This window comes from Chiloscyllium punctatum, chromosome 30 (assembly GCF_047496795.1).
Source record: "Chiloscyllium punctatum isolate Juve2018m chromosome 30, sChiPun1.3, whole genome shotgun sequence".
Classification (NCBI taxonomy): domain Eukaryota; kingdom Metazoa; phylum Chordata; class Chondrichthyes; order Orectolobiformes; family Hemiscylliidae; genus Chiloscyllium; species Chiloscyllium punctatum.
The window spans coordinates 46,359,577-46,381,167 of record NC_092768.1 but is presented as its reverse complement, the minus strand read 5'-3'; the positions used below and the strand labels follow the sequence as shown (position 1 = coordinate 46,381,167).

The window sequence follows — 21,591 nt, the reverse complement described above, 5'->3', positions numbered from 1 at the left end:
CGGGGTTAGGCGTGGTGACAGGGTTCGGCGTGAGGGTGGAGTTAAGCGTGGTGATGGAGATCGCCGTGGGGGCGGAGACACATGCAGCGTTGTGGTCGTGCAGGTTAGTGATGGTACTGGGGGTAATGTCTCTGCTGGTTAGATGACTTGCAGAACATGTTGTGTTGTTCTGTCTACATGAATCTGGAAGATTTCACACTATGTACTTGCATCAACTTCTTTCACAGAGTGTGCAGCTCTCCATAGCATTGATGTACACCTGCTTCCCTTGATTGTACTTTACTTCCCAGTGATATTTTTGTACATGAAGTAACATACTCTGAAAACACTATGGAGGGGATCAAAATGGTTTGAGAGATATGCTGTATTTGTATCAGCCTCCATCATTTCCTCTAGCAGCTCATTCAATACACAAACACACCACGCTCTGTGTGAACAAGTTGCCTCTTCAGTCCCTTTTAAATTTTACCCCTCTCACCCTAAACTTATGCCCTCTAGTTTCTGGACTCCCCAACCTAGGGAAAAGACCTTGTCTATTTATCCTATCCATTCCCTTCATGATTTTGTAAATGTCTATAAGGTCACCCCTCACCCACTGACGCTCCAGGGAACCGGCCCCAGCGTATTGAGCCTCTCCCTACAGCTCAAATCCTCCAACCCTGGCAACATCCTTGTAGATCTTTTCTGAACTCTTTCAAGTTTCACAACATTCTTCCAATAGGAAGGAAACCAGAATTTCATGCAATATTCTAAAAGTGACCTAAGTCCTGTACAGCCGCAACATGACCTCCCAACTCCTATATTCAATGCTCTGATCATAAAAGGAAAGCATACCAAATGCCTTCTTCACTATCGCATTGACCTGTGACTCCACTTTTAAGGAGCTATGAACCTGCACTCCAAGGTCTCTTAGTTCAGCAACGCTCCCATTAAAGAACCTTACCATTAAATGAATAAGTCCTGCTCTGATTTGGTTTTCCAAAATGCAGCACCTTGCATTAAACTCCATTTGCCACACCTCAGCCCATTGGTCCATCTGATCAAGATCCCATTGTACTCTGAGGTAACCTTCTTAGCTGTCCATGACACCTCCAATTTTGGTGTCATCTGCAAACTTACTAACTATACCTCCTATGTTCACATCCAAATCATTTATATAAATGACAAAAAGCAGTCGACACAGCACTGATCCTTGTGGCACACCACTGAGCACAAACCTCCGGTCTTAAAAGCAATCCTCTACATTACCCACTGTCTTCTGCCTTGGAGCTAGTTCTCCCTGTATTTCATGAGATCTAACCTTGCTAACCAGTCTCCCATGGGGAACCTTGTCAAATGCCTTACTGAAGTCCATATAGATCATGTCCACCGCTCTGCCCTCATCAATCCTCTTTGTTATTTCTTCAAAAAACTCAATCAAGTTTGTGGGACATGATTTCCCACACACAAAGCCATGTTGACCATCCCTAACCAGCCTTTCCAAACACATGTAAATCCCATCCCTCAGGATTCCATCTAACAATTTGCCCACCACCAATGTCAGGCTCACTGGTCTATAGTTCCCTGGTTTGTCCTTACCACCTTTCTTAAATAGTGGCACCACGTTAGCCAACCTCCAGACTTCTGGCACCTCACCTGTGACATCAATGAGATAAATATCTCAGCATGGGGCCCAGCAATCACTTCCCTAGCTTTCCACAGAGTTCTAGGGTACACCTGATCAGGTCCTGGGGATTTATCTACTTTTATGCATTGCAAGACATCCAGTACCTCCTCCTCTGTGATATGTCACCATCTATTTCCCCACATTCTATATCTTCCATGTTCTTCTCCATAGTAAACACTGATACAAAATACTTGTTTAGTATCTGCCCCATCTTCTCCAGCTCCATGCATAGGCTGCCTTGCTAATCTTTGAGGGACCCTATTCGATCCCTAGTCCCATTTTTCCTTTACATATTTCTAAACTTCCTTTGGATTCTCCTTAACCATACTTGCCAAAGATATCTTATGTTCCCTTTCCCCTCCTGATTTCCCTTTTAAGTGTACTCCTACTGCCTGTATACTCTTCTAAGGATTCATTCAATCTCTGCTGTCTCTACCTGACATATGCTTCCTCTTATTTCTTAACCAAAACCTCAATTTCTCTTGTCATCCAGCATTCCCCACACTGATTAGCCTTGTCTTGCACCCTAACAGGAATATACTTTCTCTGGGCTCTCATTATCTCACTTTTGATGGCTTCCCATTTTCCAGCTGCCCCTTTACCTGAGAATACTGGTCCCCATCAGCTTTTGAAAGTTCTTGCTTAATACCATCAAAATTAGCCTTCCTCCAATTTAGAACTTCAACTTTTAGATCCAGTCTATCCTTTTCCATTACTATTTTAAAACTAATTGAATTATGTTCGCTGGGGCCCAAAGTGCTCTCCCACTAACACCTCAGTCACCTGTCCAGCCTTATTTCCCAAGAGTTAGTTAAAGTTTGTACCTTCTCCAGTGGGTACATCCACATACTGAATCAGAAAATTTTCTTGTACACACTTAACAAATTCCTCTCCATCTAAACCCTTAACACTATGGTAGTCCCAGTCTATGTTTGGAAAGTTAAAAATCCCCTACCATAACCACCTTATTATTCTTACAGATAACTGAGATCTCCTTACATATTTGTTTCTCAATTTTCCGCTGACTGTTAGGGGGTCTGTAATACAATCCTAATAAGGTGATCATTCCTTTCTTATTTCTCAGTTCCATCCAAATAACTTCCCTGGATGTATTTCCAGGAATATCCTAAATATGTAATAATGCCTACCCTTACCAAAAACGCCACTCCCCCTCCTCTCTTGTCTCCCTTTCTATCTTTCCTGTAGCATTTGTATCCTGGAACATTCAGATCCTGGATCATTCAGCTGCCAGATCCTGAGCCACGTCTCTGAAATTGTTATGATATCCCAGTCCCATGTTCCTAACCATGCCTTGAGTTCATCTGCCTTCCCTATTATGCCTCTTGCATTGAAATAAATGCAGTTTATCAGTCATACCTTGTTCTCTGCTTTGATTCTGCCTGCCCTGTTTGACTTGCTCCTTTTCCCAACTGTACCAGTGTCAGATTAATCTCTTTCTTCACTATTTCCCTGGGTTCCCCCCACCTCCCCACCACCTTACACGTTTAAATCCTCCTGAGCCGCTCTAGCCTTAGTATCTGAGGAGTTGTGAATGGTATTGAATCACCCATAAACGACCCCATTTCTGAACTTACAATATTCTGACTCAGATACAATCATGCTAACTCATTCGTGGCTCACTATAAACTGTGCATTTGCTACATTCAATTTAAAGGGGTTAATCTGAAGCCCATGACCAGAATGTTTTCCTGTTGTAAACTGGCACCCTGAATATTTAATTTTTTAAGAGCCCATGTCATTTTGGTGAACAAATAGTCGTTTGAAATGAGGATCAGCTGATTCAAAACCAGTGCCTGAAACTGTGGCTACAGCATGCCATGCATTAAACAACAGTTTGAAATGAGGATGAACTGTTTTAAAACCACTGTTTGAAAATGTGGCTGCAGCATGCCATACATTGTAAACATTGAACAATGAGGTTTGAGCCAAGGGTTTGTACAGATGCTGGTGTAAAGAAGTTGACTTATCTAGGAATTAGTTACCAGTTATCACTGACAGAGACCTTTTATTTGCTTGCCAGCAACGGTGTGATTGGTTCTCAGCCAATGAACAGCTTGGAGCTGGATACAAGTTGCAGAGAGGCAGAAAAGTAACCAGTCCTTCCCCAGCTCAGGAGTAGTCTCTTAGTTCCGTGGAGTCAAACTCAAAGTAAACGTGAAGAAAAGAAGTTTGTCTTTCCTGCAACAATTGTTATAAGCTGTCCTTTTAAACAGATAACTCAAGAGTTTTTCTTAAGAACTGGACACTTTCTGTCTCTTGCAAGTGGAGGACAATTGAAGAAATGGACTGGCCATCTGAACAGTCATAAAGGTCACCTCAACAATAGCACCTGGGAACAAAGACTACTGAACTGTCTTTCCAGTTTCTCCTCTTTGTCCACAATGTATTAAAGTTTGTTCATATGTAAGGAAGAGTTTTTGAGGGATTTAAAGTTTTAGTGAGTTGTTATATGCTAACAGTTTATAACTGTTATGCCTGCAGGTAGAGGCTAATTAGTTGTAATAAGTCATATTTCGTGTTCTGCACTGAAACCTGATTTGTGTTTTCTATCAACCTGGGTCTGAAAGTTATGAAATCCATTACTTTTGTGATAACTCTGGGAATAAGGCTCAATTTCTAGCACACTACCCCAGTGAGCCATGAAAGTGTGATTTAAACTGGTATTTAGTTAGAGCTGCAAATATCAGCATTGTCTTTGAATCTGGGTTCCTGAAGCTGTGAAAGGTGATAACGTCCCTTGTATTAGTTGGAATGGATACCTTAAGGGATTGTCTTCAACCAGTACTGTGGGATGGATAAGATAAATAGCCAAGATCTTTTTTCCCAGAGTAGGGTAGTCCAAAACCGGAGGGCGTAGGTTTAAGTTGAGAGGAGAAAGATTTAAAAGGGACCTGAGGGACAACTTTTTCCACACAGAGGGTGATGCGTGTATGGAGTGAAACGCCAAAGGAAGTGATAGAGGTAAGGGCAATTACAACATTTTAAAGACATTTGGACAGGTACATGAATAGGAAAGGTTTAGAGGGATATAGACCAAACCCAGGCAAACAAGTCTAGTTCAATTTAGGAAACCTGTTGGCATGGACAAGTTGGGCTGAAGAGTTTGTTTCCATGCTGTATTACTCTATTTTTATGGACCATTCTGCTTTCATTCACTCAAGCAGTGATATCTATTGTTAGACGTAGTTTTTTAGATTAGATTACTTACAGTGTGGAAACAGGCCCTTCGGCCCAACAAGTCCACACCGTCCCGCCGAAGCGTAACCCACCCATACCCCTACATCTACATCTACCCCTTACCTAATACTACGGCAATTTAGCATGGCCAATTCACCTGACCTGCACATCTTTGGACTGTGGGAGGAAACCGGAGCACCCGGAGGAAACCCACACAGACACGGGGAGAACGTGCAAACTCCACACAGTCAGTTGCCTGAGGCGGGAATTGAACCCGGGTCTCTGGCGCTGTGAGGCAGCAGTGCTAACCACTGTGCCACCGTGCCGCCCAGTTCTGTGTTAGGAATAAAATTGATGAGTAACCCTCTCTTCCCAGGAAAGCTCAGTGTTAGTTTTAGTGAGATTTTTAAATTTGATTTCAAATCCCTCCATGTTCTCACCTCTCCCCATCATTGGAATCTCTTCCACCCCTCAGTACTGTACTGGAATGTCAGTCAGGATTGTTTGTGCTAAAGTCTTGGAGAAGGACACAATCTTCTGTCTCAGAGAACAAGGTTGTGGGTTGAGCTCCAACTCCAGACGGATTGTTCCAAATTGTTGTCACGTTCTGATGAAGAATCCTTCAGGCTGTGGGCTCCCTGCATAATCACTCCCTTCACCCCTGATCACTGAACCCCAGTCATGTTGTAAAATTAAATGAAATTTACAAGAATGGTTCCAGGCATGAGAAACTTCATTGTGAGGACAGACCAAAGAAGTTGGGGCTATTTTCCTTGAAGAGAAAGCTAATAGGAATGTTGGTAGAAGTTTCAATATCATAAGTTGTCTACAGAGTAGACAGGGAAAAAATGTTGCCTGCTGGGAAAGTAAAATAGAGAACTTGAGATGGGCAGCACAGTGGCTCAGTAGCTAGCACTGCTGCCTCATAGCTCAGTTTCAATTCCACCCTTGGGGTGACTGTGTGGAGTTTGTACTTTCTCCCCATGTTTGCATGGGTTTCCGCTGGGTGCTCCAGTATCCTCCCACAGTCCAAAGTACAAGTTGGGTGGACTGGTCATGCTAAATTGCCGATCGTGTGCAGGCTATGTGAGTTTGCCATGGGGAATGCAGGGTTACAGGGACAGGGGCGGGTCTGGATGTGATGCTGTTTGGAGAGTCGGTGTGGACTTGATGGGCCGAATGGCCCACTTCCACATTGTAGGGAACCTATGATTCTGTGATTTCAGGTAATTTTCAGGAGAAGAAAGTGCTGTGTAAGAAAAAACATTATCACATAGTGAATAGTTTACAGTCTGGAATGCACTTCCTAGTAGTGTCGAATCCTTGCGTGATGAGGAGCCCAATCCTAGAGCTGCATTTCCATATTTGGCAGATGTTTCCAGGATGTGGAATTGGTCCCTGGCCTTGAGTTCACTGGCATTCATTTCCCTAGTTCCTTTGCTGAGGGGTTTTCTCAAAGAAGTGCCTCTCTTACTCCAAATCAGTTTCTTCTGAATGAGGGTCTCCCACACTATGTCGCATTTCTTGACGATGCTTTTAGAGAGTCTTTGAAATGCTTTATTTGTTGCCCTATTGTTCAAATGCCTTCCTTGAGTTAAGAGAAGATGATTTGCTTTAGCAGTTGGAACTCAGGCATCCTAAGCACTCCTGATATTTTGAAAATCTACCTATCTCCTCTTTACTTCCACAGAGAATTCTAGACATTCACTGTAGCTTGAGTGAAGAAATCACTTCACATCTCATTTTTAAGTGGGTGTCCCCTTGTTCTGTACTTATGTCACTAGATTGATATTTCCCTACTGGTGGAAACATCTTCTCAACATCCATCCTCTCAAGCTTCTCAGAATCTTGTATGTTTCAGTCAGATCACCTCTCACTCATCCTTTATTAACAAAGCTGCCCCACCTCCTTTCCACCTATTTTTCTGGAACATCAAATACCCTAGAATATTGATTTCTCCATCTTTGTCACAGGCAGGTTCAACTAAGGCATTCAAGAGGGTATTAAATGACGCCTTCACCTAGTCTTCCTTTGGAAACACAATGGTACAAAATAAGTCTGGGGTGTCAAGTTTCTTTATTGAGTATATATGCACACATATATATGTGTATATGGAGCTGCTACAAGTAAACCCACAAAACTGGCACTTGACTTTCCTGTGTGATCAGGGTTTGTCCTCAGGTGGCCAAACTGCTGAATCAGACATTTTTACCACCTCAGAGGTTGACCAGACCACCTTCCCCGACAATTGCACTGACCCCTTCAAGCTCCTCATGTTTAAGGTGTGAGATGTGTCACTCAGACCAATGTTCACACCCCTTTCAGGATGTCACAATAATGGCACATAGTTTAATCAGATGCCCTCTCATCTGTGGTTGCTGCCAAGCTGTTGTGTTCACTTATGCCCCTGTCCAGCTTTTCATTTCTCCCACATTAAACCAGGTTTTGCAGGTTCATCAGATTTAGACCTTTGGTTAGAAAAAAACCGACTTCAGCATTTATTATCAAAGGCCTTCCTAAAAAGGTAAATAGTCTCAGTTCTCACCTTGTCAGGCCCAATAGGAAATTAACAAGTTCTTGCAGATTTTAAAGCAGAAAAACACATTGTTTTGAGCCTTGTCCACTGAATAGTAATCTCAAAGTCATGACTTCTACAGTTATTGGTGCCTTCCTCCCTTCAACCAGCATTATGTCTATCCCTCACACACAGGACTGTCAATAGCCATTTACAATTGAGTTATGTATGTACAAAATCCACGACAAAATTAATAAAGCAATTATACGCAAATTACTCAGACTAAGAACTACTTGGACAAACATACAAAGAAAAGCGAACTTAACATATATCTTAATTCTTATAATATTATCCAAGAGCTGTTTTACACACTGCATTGATTGTGAAACTTTTATACTTGATCACACAGAATATTTTGAAAGGTTTGATTTTGTAAAACAGGTAGTGCACAGGTACTGGCCAAGCGTTTAGCTTCATTTGTGTTTGTTTTATCATCATAATCGTGCTGAAATTGACCATAACTGGAAATGTAAATGTCAGTTATGATGAATGTCAATGGACCTTACATGATCTTTGACATTGGTTTATTAAACATCATCCACAGAAATGACGACATCCGCCAGATAGGAGTAATGAGATTGGTGAGTTGCTACTGATTGTGCCTGTTTGAGGCAACTCTTCAAAATGTCTCAGGGGTTTTCAGTGTTTAGGCACCAACAGTCAGTCATATTCATAACCTCAGTCTACGTGCTGTGGCCAGTAATTATTCTGGCAAAATAGTTTATAGTTTATTTCAGTTGTGTCCCAGATAAAAATAATTTAATATTGTCACAATTACATTGTCACCTTGCTAATAGTACACATTTTGTACTAATTTTGATTTACTATTGCTTAAAATGGTGCATTCTCTCTCTCTTCCCTCTGACCTTTGTAACACAAGAGGAACACAGATTAGAGAGAAAGGCAAGAGAAGATAGAACTGAGGAGGAAGGACAAGCAGGCAATAGGGCAAGGTGGAATGTAGGAGTGCAGAGTTAGGTAGGAGAGACAGGAGGTGAAGAAAAACAGGAGAGAGTGAATTACTCGCATTCCTCTCATCTCCAAATCACTCTCCTGACTCCCACTCTCGTGCTGATCCCACCACTGCATGTCATCCCCTGCGTTCGACGCTGTGGGTCTTCCCCTTCTGATCTGCTCTCAAACACATTCGACGATATACATTCCACATTGATGTCAGTTTGAAAGCCACTCAGGATGAAGAATATTATTCTCACCTTCGATATCTCTGTCAAACATTTACCAGGGGAACTGAGACAATGGCTGCTATCAGTGAGGTTTTATTCAGATGATCTGCACCTCACCAGTTTCCTAATCCTTAAGAAATAATGTTCCTTATGAATATTTAAAATATCTGAATTTTAAAGAATGTTTCATGTGGTGTGTAAAAATGGTTGCAGCCCTCAAAGATTCAATTAAATTTGTTGACAACAGAGATGACAATAACATAGCAGGCCATGAATGTTTTATCTAAACATTCACCTTTCATTAGATTAGAAACAATACTGTATGCACTATTATTTGAAAGTTATTACATATGCTGGTCCAAATAGAAAATTTTCACACATCAACAACAAAAAAAGCATTTTCCTGTCTCTAACCTGTTCCAATTTTGTTTGTCCCCCACACACTTGCACATGATCTTTCGGGTTTCAGGTCGCCTTTTGGTATGGATGTGAATTGTTATAGGCTGCTAATCTAGGATCTGTTGTTTGTCTGGGGCTCCTTGCCATGGCAAATGTTGTTGCTATGCTGATCGTTCTTGCTGATCTGTGGCATTGGTTGGAGAATGGTTGATATCTGGGGCTGATGGATATCCAGTTCTAAACTGATGAAATCATCCTCATTGACTTATGAAGGAGCAACTTCTCTAATTGCATGTGGATGTCTGGGGTTCACTTTCATTATATGTGATCGAAATAATAACTTCTATACACAAGTCCAGTGAATCTTATTGAATTTCTGAAGATACTTTAATAACTCTCATCAGTATCTCACCCTTTCCATTTGACTGGAGATAGTGTGCAGATGATGTATGGTGTTGAATTTTCCAAATAATTCACCAAGTGTCTGTATCCCTCACTTGTGAATTGAGGTCCTTGTCACCGATCACAATGTCAGGAATATCTAGACAACAGAAGTGCACCTTAAGAGATTCTACACCTCACTGGGAATCGTTAGCTCCCGTCATCTGAATAGTAATTGACTGCGATGAGAGAATCAGTTCCAGTGAAAGTGAACAGTTTACTCCAAGCTTCATCCATGGGCTGGATAGGATGTCACGAGTCATGAGCAGCTCTATATCTTATTTAGGAATGTTCAGTACAAGCACTGCAAGGCTGATGTGGTCCTTCATCTCATTACTCATGTTTGGCCAGTAAGACACTTCTCTTACCTTCCTCAGACTAGACCCGATTCCTTGATGGTTTGTGCTGGACATGCTTCAGCATCTTTTTTTCTCATCTCATTCGTGATAATGACCCTGGTCTTTTGGTACACAGGCCAGGGAGCAGTGAAGTGAATCAGCGCAGGAATCCCACAGAGATAGATGGTGGTGGGAGCTAATCAAGTCACGTCTGGGGTAATTGGTCTGTGGGAATTAGTCAGGTCGGTTTGGAGATCATCAGGGTGGGGGGGGTCATCAGTTCTCTTCGGGGCTGAAGGGAGCGTGGTCAGGCCAGCATGACTGGTGGTTGGAGTTGTGTGGGTTATCAAATCTTTGTTTACCTAAAAGGTAGACAAGCTTCTTTTCCTATCTGGCATTTGCTGGGTAATTAAAATAAAAACAGTGAGTGCTGGAAATAGCAGTTCTGGCAACATCTGTGGACAGAGAAACAGAGTTAACGTTTGAGTCCAATATAACTCTACTTTGGGCGGAACAGTGGCTCAATGATTAGCACTGCTGCCTCACAGTGCCAGGGACCCGGGTTCAATTCCAGCCTCAGGCAACTGTCTGTGCGGAGTTTGCACATTCTCCCAGTATCTGCGTGGGATTCCTCTGGGGGCTGTGGTTTCCTCCCACAATCCAAAGATGGGCAAGTTAGATGAATTGGCCTTGCGAAATTGCCCATAGTGTTCAGGCATATGTAGGTTAGGAGCATTAGTCAGGGTTAAATGTAGAGTAATAGGGTAAAGGAATGGGTTTGGGTGGGATACTCTTCGGAGAGTCAGTGCAAATTGTCGGGTCGAAGGGCCTATTTCCACACTGTAGGGATTCTATGATAACTTTACTTGTGAAACATTAAGTCAATCTGTTAACTCTGTTTCGTTCTCCACAGATGCTGCAAGTTCTCTTGTGTATCTCCAGCATTTTCCATTTCATTTCAGATCTCCAACATCCACAGTGTTTTGCTTTTATTTAACAGGTAGCTGTTTAGGTTCTTCCCAATGAAAACACAATGATGGACCAGGAACTTTACTAACTCTGTGGAAGCCTTGTCACAAACAGCACACCGAAAGAGTTTCGCCCCTGTGTGAATCCTAGTGCATTCCAAATGTTCAAACACATCAGGGAAGGTTCATCACAATCTCAGAACTGAAAGGATACTCTCCTGTATGAATCTTCTGATGGAGCAGAAGACTTGGTGAATCTGAGAATGATTTACCACACATGTTGCACGTGAAAGACTTTTCCCTTGTGTGAATGCGTTGGTGTTTGCGGAGGTGCGATGACCTTGAGAATGATTTGTCACATACTTCACATGTAAATGGTTTCTCCCCAGTGTGAATTCGTTGGTGTACGCAGAAGCTCGATAAATCTGAGAAGGACTTGTCACACACCTCACACGTGAACGGCTTTTCTCCTGTGTGGATTCGTTGATGTACACGAAGAGTTGATGACCGTGAGAATGATTTGTTGCATACCTCACACCTGAATGGTTTCTCCCCAGTGTGAATGCGCTGATGTCTGCGAAGGGTCAATGATTCTGAGAATGATTTTTTGCACACCTCACATGTGAAAGGTTTCTCCCCCGTGTGTACTCTCTGATGGTGCAGGAGACTCGATGAAACTGAGAATGATTTGTCACACACCACACATAAGAATGGTTTCTCACCAGTGTGGACAGGTTGGTGTCTGCGAAGGTGTGAAGAAGTCAAGAATGATTTGTCACACACATCACATGTGAATGGTTTCATCCCTGTGTGAATGAGTTGGTGTCTGCGAAGAGTTGACAAGTCGGAGAATGATTTGTCACATACTTCACAAGTGAATGGCTTTTCCCCTGTGTGAATCCGTTGGTGCACGCGGAGAGTCGAGGTCTGCGAGAATGACTTGTCACACACCTCGCACACAAAAGGTTTCTCTCCCGTATGAATACGTTCGTGTCTGCGAAGAGTTGATGTCTCTGAGAATGATTTATCACATACCTCGCACACAAAAGGTTTCTCTCCTGTGTGGATGCGTTGGTGTACATGGAGGGTCGATGCCTCTGAGAATGATTTATCACACACCTCACACTTGAAAGGTTTCTCCCCTGTGTGGACTCTCTGATGGAGCAGGAGACTTGATGAATCAGAGAATGACTTGTCACACACCACACATGTGAATGGTTTTACCCCGGTGTGAATGGGTTGGTGTCTGCGGAGGTGTGAAGAATTTGAGAATGATTTATCACATACCTCACATTTGAATGGTTTCTCCCCTGTATGTATGCGTTGGTGTCTGCGCAGGGTTGATAAGTCGGAGAATGACTTGTCACATACTTCACAAGTGAATGGTTTCTCCCCCGTGTGAATGCGTTGATGCACACGCAGAGTTGATGTCTGCGAGAATGATTTGTCACACACCTCACATGTGAAGGGTTTCTCCCCTGTGTGAATGCGTTCGTGTCTGCGAAGAGTTGATGACTCTGAAAATGATTTGTCACACACCTCGCACGTGAAGGGTTTCTCCCCGGTGTGAATACGCTGGTGAACCCGGAGGGATGATGACTCTGAGAATGATTTATCACACACCTTGCAGGTAAATGGCTTCTCCCCAGTGTGAATAAGCCAATGTTTCACCAGGCTTGACAGTTGTGTAAAGCTCCTGTTACACACCTCACATACGAATGGTTTCTCCCCAGTGTGAATACGTCGGTGACTCACCAGTGTTGATGACTTTGCAAAACCTCGTTCGCAGACGTCACACTTGAATTGTTTCATTTCCATGAAGCTGCCCTTACTTTAACAGTTGGACAACTGTTTTGTTGTGTATGGATTTTCTATGCCTGTGGAGCCCTCACCTCTCATGTGTAGGGAATGAGTCATGAAGATTCATGAAGATCGATGAATGATTGAAGCTGTCACCACACTTGGAGCCACTCACACTTCTTCCCAGCCTCACCCTGATAGATCACCCACAGCCGAACCTTCAGAAAAGTTGGTTCTGATGGAAGGCTCCACATCACTGATTTGATGATATGTCAGAGCTCCCCTAACCCGATCAATTTCCAAAGCTTCTGTTTTGAGCAATGTTGTGAAGGGACTGATAGCTTCCCACAGTTGTGCAGCTGTTCCACTGGGTCGTGGTCAGGAACTGTCTGCAGTACCTATCCTCTCTGTATTCTCTGGTGTACGGTGCAATCCTTCTGTAAAACAGGAAAAGAACACTTGATTTCCTCCAATTCCATCTCTTTATTTGCTGAAGGGACTGACTCCTCAGTTAGAGATTTTCCACAGTGAATATCAGTCTGCTATTCCCTGTGTGGTAGGGGATAAGATACAAGTCCTTTCTTTTTCCTCACTTGAATGTCACATACCCTCTGTTTCCAGCAGGTACACTGGATAGTGACCAGGAGTAGATAATGTGTTTACTTTCTTTCCTCTGCCCAAACCTTCATCTTCCCAGACCCCATGACAGCCATGGGAAAGACAGTCAGGTGCAGTGTAAAATGGGCCATCAATTCACTATGTGTTCAAGTCATGTAGCTAGTGTTGCACTTAAATTATTTGTTTACGAAAAAAATCAAGCCAAGTGTTAAATACGATGGAGCTTTGAAATTTATTTTTATTCACTCAGGATGCAGGCATCTCTGCCTAGGCTGGCATATCTTACCCATCCCTAAGTGCCCAGAGGGCAGTTAAGAGTCAACCACTTCACTGTGTGTCTGGAGTCACATGTAGTCCAGACCAGGTAAAGATGACAGAAATCCTTCCCTAAAGGACATCAGTGAACCAGATGAGTTTTTTTCTAACAATCGACCCTTAATTCCAGATTCTTCATTGAATTCAAATTCTACTGTCTGCCTGGCAGGATTTGAACCCATTCCCTAGAACATGAGCTGAGTTTCTGCATTAATAGTCCAGCAATACTACCACTAGGCCATTGCCTCCCCCTTATATCTCAGATAGCTTTCTCAAAGTAAAAGGAAAAATTAGGGTGAACTTAAATTAAGATTGCATTCTCTCTTAATTCTGAGACAGGAGTTAACTCCTTTCCCAATTTCTTCTGGTCCCTTGCTGGGGTAGAGAGAAGGGATTTCCCAAATACTTAGTTTTCAGATTCCAAATATTTGAAGTGAATCCAAAGCAAAAAGCTTCAACATGAAATTATAGATAGGGTTTCATGACAAAGCATTTAAAATGGGAGGAGGGGAAATTACGTAACTAAGGATAGAACAGTAGAGGAGATAGGTGATGAACTGCAGGTGTTGGTAGGTCCAGAGCTTTAAAAAAATCAGTTAACTTGAGGCATAACTTCTCAGAATTCAAGAACAGCTTCCTCGTGGAGCTGAGTCCAATCATTTTCCTTCCTGCAGTAAAGTGTTGGGGTCTTTCCAGCTAGCAACTTAGAGTCAGAGATGCAGCGTCCAAGCGTAAGCAGTCAACCCAGCCTGATGCCCTGTTCACCTTTCAGAGGGGAGTCAAAAAGCAAGTGACCTCAAATCCCAGATTTGGATCTTGTGATTCAACCAGCAATGACAAAGTTAACTGTAAATGTGTTAGTGATTATCTTAGCAAAATGAGTCCTGATAGAAATAGAGAAAATATGTACAGAGTGGACCATTTGACCCTTTGAGTCTGTTCTGCCATTCGATACGGTTATACCGATCATGCGATTCTGTGTCCATTTCTTGCTTTCTCTCCATACCTTTTGATCCCTATAGCCCGAAGAACTACATCTAACTCCTTCTTGAAAACATTTAATGTTTTGGCCTCAACTCCTTTCTGAGGCAGAGAATTCCACTCTCACCACTCTCTGGATGAAGATAATTCTCCTCATCTCAGTCCTAAATGGGCTACACTGGTATCCTTAGACTGTGACCCCTGATTCTGGACTGTATGATGATTGGAAACATTCTTGCTGCATTTTCTCTGTTTTGCCTTTAAATATAGGTTTCTATGAGATTCCTCTATCATTCTTCTAAACTTCAGTGAGCATACCAATTTAGTTTGTCTTCATATATCAGTCCCACCATCTCAGAAATCAATGTGGTAAACATTTGTTGCATTCCTCCATAGCCAGAACATCCTTCCTCAGAAAAGGAGACCAAAACTGCACACAATAATCCAGGTGTAGCATCACCAAGATCTTATACAACTGCAAGGAGAAAGTGAGGACTGCAGGTGCTAGAGATCAGAGTCGAGTGTGTAGCCCTGTCGAAGGGCTTATGCCCGAAACATCGATTCTCCTGCTCCTCAGATGCTGCCTGGCCTGCTGTGCTTTCCCAGCAGCACACTCTTCACTCTTATACAACTGCAGCATGACATCCTTGCTCCTATACTCAAATCCTCTTGCTATGAAGGTCAACACACAACTTGCCTGCTTCACCACCTGCTGCAACTGCATGCTTACTTAGAACATAGAACATTACAGTGCAGTACAGGCCCTTCGGCCCTCTATGTTGTGCCCACCTGTGAAACCAATCTGAAACCCATCTAACCTACACTAACCTACACTTTCAGTGACTGGTGTACAAGAATATTCAGGTTTCATTGCATTTCCCTTGTTCCCAGTCTATTGCCATTCTGATAACAAACCACCTTTATCCAAAATTTACTTCATCTGCTATGTATTTGCCCAATCAACTTGTCCAAATCACACTAAAACATCTCTACATCCTCCGTGCAGTCCACCCTCCCACCTAGTTTTATGCTGTCTGCAAATTTGAAGATATAACATTTCATCTCCTCTCATAAATCATTCATACATATATAGAATAGGTGAAGTCCAAGCACTAATCCCAATAGTACCTCACTAGCCACTGGGTGCCACTTAGAAAATTTGTTCCTACTCTTTGTTTCCTGTCTGCTCAGTTCTCTACCCATGTCAGTACACTATCCCCAATACCAGCTACTTAATATTGACATGCTAATCTGTTGTGTGGGACCCTTCTGCAAGTCCAAGTAAACCACACCGACTGGCAACCCCATATCAACTTTACCAGTTACATCCTTGAACATTCCAATAGATTTGTCAAGCATGATTTCCCTTTTGCACAACCATATTGAATCTGTCAAATTTTGTCACCATTTTCTGCTACTTTATAATAGACTCTAGCATTTCCCTATGACCAATATCAGGCTGACCCTATAATGCCCTGTTTTCTCTCTACTTTTTTTTTAACCTTACGGTTTGATTAACTACCCTCCAATGAATAGGAACTGTTCCAGAGTCTCAAAAGATGGCAACCATTGCATCCATTTCTAGACCACTTCCTTAAACACTCTATGATGTAGATTATTGGGCCCTGGGGATGTGTTGGCTTTTAATTTCACCAATTTCCCCAACACCATTTCCATACTAATACTGCTTCCCTTCAGTTCCTCTTTCTCACACGACTGTGTTCACCAACATTTTTAGGATATTATTTGTGTCCTTTGTGAGAATAGAACCAAAATATATGTTGGTCTGTCATCTCTTTGTCCCACATCATAACGTACCTTGTTTCTGATTGTATGGACTGACATTTGTTTTCACTAATCTTTTTCTTGTCAAATGCCTGCAGAAGCTTTTTAAATTAGTCTATACTTTCTCTGCAAGCTTACTCTCATATTTGTATTTCTGTGAATTAATCCTTTTGATTTCCTTTGCTGAAATCAAAACTGCTCCCAATCCTCAGGTCTACTGCTTTTATTAGACATTTTGTATGCCCCTTCCTTCGATCTAATATCATCCCAAATTTCCTTTGCTAGCCATGGACAGGCCATTTTTCCTATTTTGCGCCAGGTAGGAATGAACAATTATTGCAGTTCCTCTTTAAATGTTTGCTACTGCCTCTCGTTTGTCATCTCCTTAAATAACACTCACCAATTTACTATAATCAACCCATGCCTCATGTCATCCTAATTTCCTCTATTTAGATTCAGGGCTCTACTCTCAGAATTAACTATGTCACTTTCCACCTTCATGAAGAACTGTACCATACTAAAGTCACTCTTCCCCAAGGGGCCTCACACAGCTAGACTGCCAATTATCTCACAATATCTAGTCTTGAATGTTTTGATCCAGAAAACCATCTTGTACATACTCCAAGAATGCAACTTCTACAGCATTGTTACTGATTGGATTTGTCCAATTTATAGGCAAATGAAACTCATCCATAATGACAGCTGCACCCTTGTTGTTTGTGGTTCCAATTTCATGTTTAATTCCTTCCCTGACATTACCACTACAGTTCAGGGGTCTATGTACAATCCCCACTATTGTTTTCTGCCTATGGTTTCCATACAAGTTCATTTCACCACAGCTAATATCTTTCCTCACTATTGCATCAATGGTCCCTCTATCCAGCAATGTTGCCCCACTCCTTTTGCTCTTGTCTGTCCTTCCTAAAACCTGAATGCCCAGATATTTAATTCCCATCCTGGTCATCCCACGGTCACATCTCTGTAATCCCAACTATATCATACCCATGTATATCTATTTGCATGACAAATTCATCCACTTCATTGAGAATGCATTGAGCACTAAGATGCAATACCTTAAGTTTGGCCTTCCCAATACTTTTAATCTTCCTCACATTATTTAGCACTGTAGCTTGAATTCTTTGCCCATCACTTCTCTGATTTCCAGTTCTGTCTTTTCCTTTTATCCATCTTTACCTCTCTACTGTCTCTTTGTATAGATTCCTATCCCTATACCATTTTAGTTTAAACCCATCCCAATCGCACTCTCAAATATATCCTTTAGAAATATATTTGAGGAAAACAAACTGGACAGGAAATGCTACAAGCTAAGGAAAACTAGTACTTTGGTGTAGCTGTTTGAAGGGTCCAAGTTTATCCTGGGAAATTAGGTACATTGCACCCCCTTTCTGTGCACATCCTAAATTCAGTTACCAACCACAGCACTGGGGGGAAAAAAAATCAATCTAGCACAGGCTTTTGTGAAAAGATGAGGACTTCAGATAAAAAATTTAAACAAGGCATGAAAATACAATTTCAAGAAATGTGTCTCCAAGAAAAGGTTAACAATCCAGGCATTGAGAATTCAAAACTTGCTGCCTGTATCTGAACTTCCACTGTGCCCCATTCGTTCATCACCTTTGCATTTCCTGGCTTTTCGTTGCCCACAGTCTGAAAACATCTCAGTTTTCAAATTCCTCATCCCTGTTTTCAAATTCCTCCTTGGCCTCACTTCTCCCCAACTTCATAATCTCTTTCGGCCCTACAACCCTCTGAAACCTTCACATTGCTTCAAATTCTTGAGCAGCTCCCATTGTAACTGTTCCAACATTTGTGGCTGTGCCTTCAGCTGCCCTTAAAGTCCACTTAGAACTGATGGTGCCAAGTAGTTAACCTCACATCATTGAAAGCAGCAGATGATATAAACACCAGCGTGGATTGCTGAACTGAGAAAGCCATGAACAGAAATACAGCACACAAAAGAGAGCTCATATCCCTTAGACCAGATTAGTCAGAATGATCAAAAGCTCCACGTCTCTGTTCCCTTTCTGCCACTCCCATCTCTGACCATTGCCTTTGTGAATTCACATGCAGCAATTTCGAGGTTACAACCTTAATTCCCTTTACACTCTCCCTTCACTGGGAAACTGCTTCACAATGAGGGTCAGTTGGATGGTACATCATGAGGGGGAATCACACTGATCTGACTGAAAACCTGTCTGATATTTTACACAACAACAGTAGGCAACAGCTTGCATTTATACAGCATCTTAAACATAGTTCAATGGTCAAAAGGTCCTAAGGGGAGATTCAAGGATTTCAGCACTGAGGCTGACACTACAGTGCAGTAGTGAGGGAGTGTGCCACTTTCAGAGGTTCCATATTTCAGAGGGGATGTTACACAGGGAACCCTTCTGCTCCCCGTCTGCTACCTTTCCCCCAGCACCATTCCCCTCCCATTTATCTTTCAGTCCCCTTGGGGCAGCCCCTCATTCTTGATAACAGCTTATGTTCAAAACATCAATTCGCCTGCTCCTCAGATGCTGCCTTCCCGGCTGTGCTTTACCAGCAGCACGCTCTTTGACTCTGATCTCCAGCATCTGCAGTGCTCACTTACTCCCAATATTAATTCATCAGTCAACACCATTAAAAACATCTCTCCACGCTTCAGGCTCTCTGCCTTTATTCCTGATGAAGGGCTTTTGCCCGAAACGTCGATTTCGCTGCTCCTTGGATGCTGCCTGAACTGCTCTTCCAGCACCACTAATCCAGAATCTGGTTTCCAGCATCTGCAGTCATTGTTTTTACCTCTTTTACACCATTAAAAAACAGATTACCTGGTCATTCTTACTTTGCTGTTTGTGGCAGGTTCATATTGACAATCACATTTTGAGTGTTACCACAGTGACCAGATATCAAAAGTACTTTACTGGACGTAAATTCTTTTGAGACATTATGTGGTCATGAAAGGTCCAAAATAATTAGAGATTTTAAACCTTTTTCAGGTGGTTACAGTTACAGGGGAAGGGAGGTCTTGGAGGTTTCTAAAAAAAAAGGCAACATCCAAATCCCAACAGAGAACTGACCATTCACAGTCCACAGGATAATAACCAACACTCAACACACAATTCAACAACAGGAAATCAATAAGAATCCTCAGATACTCTGTACCTCCCACATAATTATACTTCACCTTCTCATATTCAGGAATGAGCCATCAGCAAAACTCAGCCTGGAAATTAGAAGGAAAATGCTTCCAATAAACACAATCAATATCCAACACAGCTCCAGTCATACAGTCATAGTCGTAGAGCATGGAAACAGACCTTTCAGTCCAACCAGTCCATGCCGAACATGGTCCCACACTGAACTAATCCCACCTGCCTGTTCCTGGCCCTTTCCTGTTCATGTAACCATCCAAAAGTCTTTTAAGTGTTGTAACTGTACCCACATTCACCACTTGCTCAGGAAGTTCATTCCACATGCGAACCTCTCTCTCTGTGTAAAAACATTGCCTCTTATGTCTTATTTAAATCTATCTCCTTTCATCTTAAAAATATACCCCCAGTCTTGAAATTCCTCATCTGAGGAAAAGACAACTACCATCAACTCTATCTATAATATCTCTCATTATTTTATAAATTCTTATTAGGTCACCTCTCAACCTCCTACACCCCAGTGAAAAAAGTCCCACTAGGAGAAAGTGAGGAATGCAGATGCTGGAGATCAGAGTCAAAATGTGTGGTGCTGTAACAGCACAACCAGTCAGGCAGCATCTGAGGAGCAGGACAGTCGCCATTTCGAGCATAAGCTCTTCATCAGGAATGTGGAACATGTCAAGCTTATGCTCAAAAAGACACATTCCTGATGAAGAGCTTATGCTCGAAATGGCGACTATCCTGCTCCTCAGATGCTGCCTGACCGGCTGTGCATTTCCAGTACCACACTTTTTGAAAAACGTCCCAGCCTATCCAGCCTTTCTTTATAACTCAGACCTTCCATACCCGGTAAGATCCTAGTAAATCTCTTCTGAACCCTCTCCAGCTTGATAATATCCTTCCTTTAACTGGGCGACCAGAACTGGACATGGGTATTCCAGAAGAGGCCTCAGCAATGTCCTCAACATAACATTCCAACTCCTATTCTCAAAGGATTGAGCAATGAAGGTAAGCATGCCAAACACCTTTTTAACTATCCTGTCTATATGTGACACAAAGTTTAAACAATTGTCTACCTGCACCCCTAGGTCCCTCTGTTTTACAACGTAAGGCCCTACCAATAATTGTATAAGCCCTACCCTTGTTTGTTATACCATAATGCAGTACATCGCATTTATCCAGATTGAGCTCCATTTGCTATCTGTCACCTCATTGACCCATTTGATCAAGATCCCTTTGTATTCTTAGAAAATCTTCTTCACTGTCTACTATGCTACAAAGTCAAACAGTTCAGCACAAAGCACCGAGTAAACAGCTCTCTCAGCTGGATCTTCTCACACAGTATAAGGGACATTTCCACCCCTGATTACCCACAGGATAGTCAGACTGCCTGAAGCTTGGTGTGGATATTATGGGATACAATTTGTATAAAAGCTGCTCCTTCACTCACCATCTCCTCACTTGGTTTTCAGTCCCTATAGGAAGTGAACCAGCTCTGGAAGAGGAAGAGGAGACAATGGGCAGAGTGGGTGGGCTCTCTGATTGACGTCTCTCACAGTCAATCCAAATATTTCTGGAGCAACATGAGTTTCCTGAAACTTGGGAAACTGACCGGGGAAATGGAGGTGACTTTTAGCAGCAGATCAGGTGGGGATTTAAACTTGTCATTGTCCCATCTGAATAAAACCTCACTTATTGCAGCTGCTGTCTCAGTTCCCCAGGTAAATGTTTGACAGAGACTTTCAAACTGTGAATATCAGTGGGATGTGTATCCTCGGAATGTGTTTGGCAGCAGATCAGAAGAGGAAGACCCACAGTATCCAAGGCAGTGATGATGCGCAGTGGTGGGATGAGCACATGTATTCGGAGCAAGTGTCACAAGAGGGTGAGACACAGAATACAGGACTGGAGGGAAATCTTGACTTTAATTCAGGGATTGACTCTTGAGGGTGTTAACCCCTCATTTGCTCTTGGTGCACAATGGGGATCACCAGGTACATGGAGTGTGGAAACAGTGAATGTGGAGAATATACTGATGGTGGGAGTTGACTTTCTGTTAAACATCACGTTGTGTAGCTCAGGAGCTCCACTCTGTCATTACAGGCTCCGCCACACTTGCTGCAGAGGAAGCCCGTAGGATCAGAATGTTCAGCATTCGCTGACCTGTT

At 42.5% G+C, this 21,591-nt stretch overlaps 2 protein-coding genes across 8 annotated transcripts in view; both read right to left on the bottom strand.

The window, feature by feature from the left end:
- The window catches only part of LOC140455646 (uncharacterized), a 285,832-nt gene that overhangs the window by 119,785 nt on the left and 144,456 nt on the right, over nucleotides 1-21,591 (bottom strand). The gene's annotated exons all lie outside the window — the stretch shown is intronic.
- LOC140455667 (uncharacterized) overlaps nucleotides 1-21,591 on the bottom strand; it is a 48,667-nt gene that overhangs the window by 22,739 nt on the left and 4,337 nt on the right. The window contains exon 2 of the mRNA XM_072550668.1: nucleotides 10,984-13,006. Coding sequence (XP_072406769.1) covers nucleotides 10,984-12,587 — 1,604 coding nt within the window. The 5' untranslated portion in view covers nucleotides 12,588-13,006. The remainder of the gene's footprint in view (nucleotides 1-10,983; nucleotides 13,007-21,591) is intronic.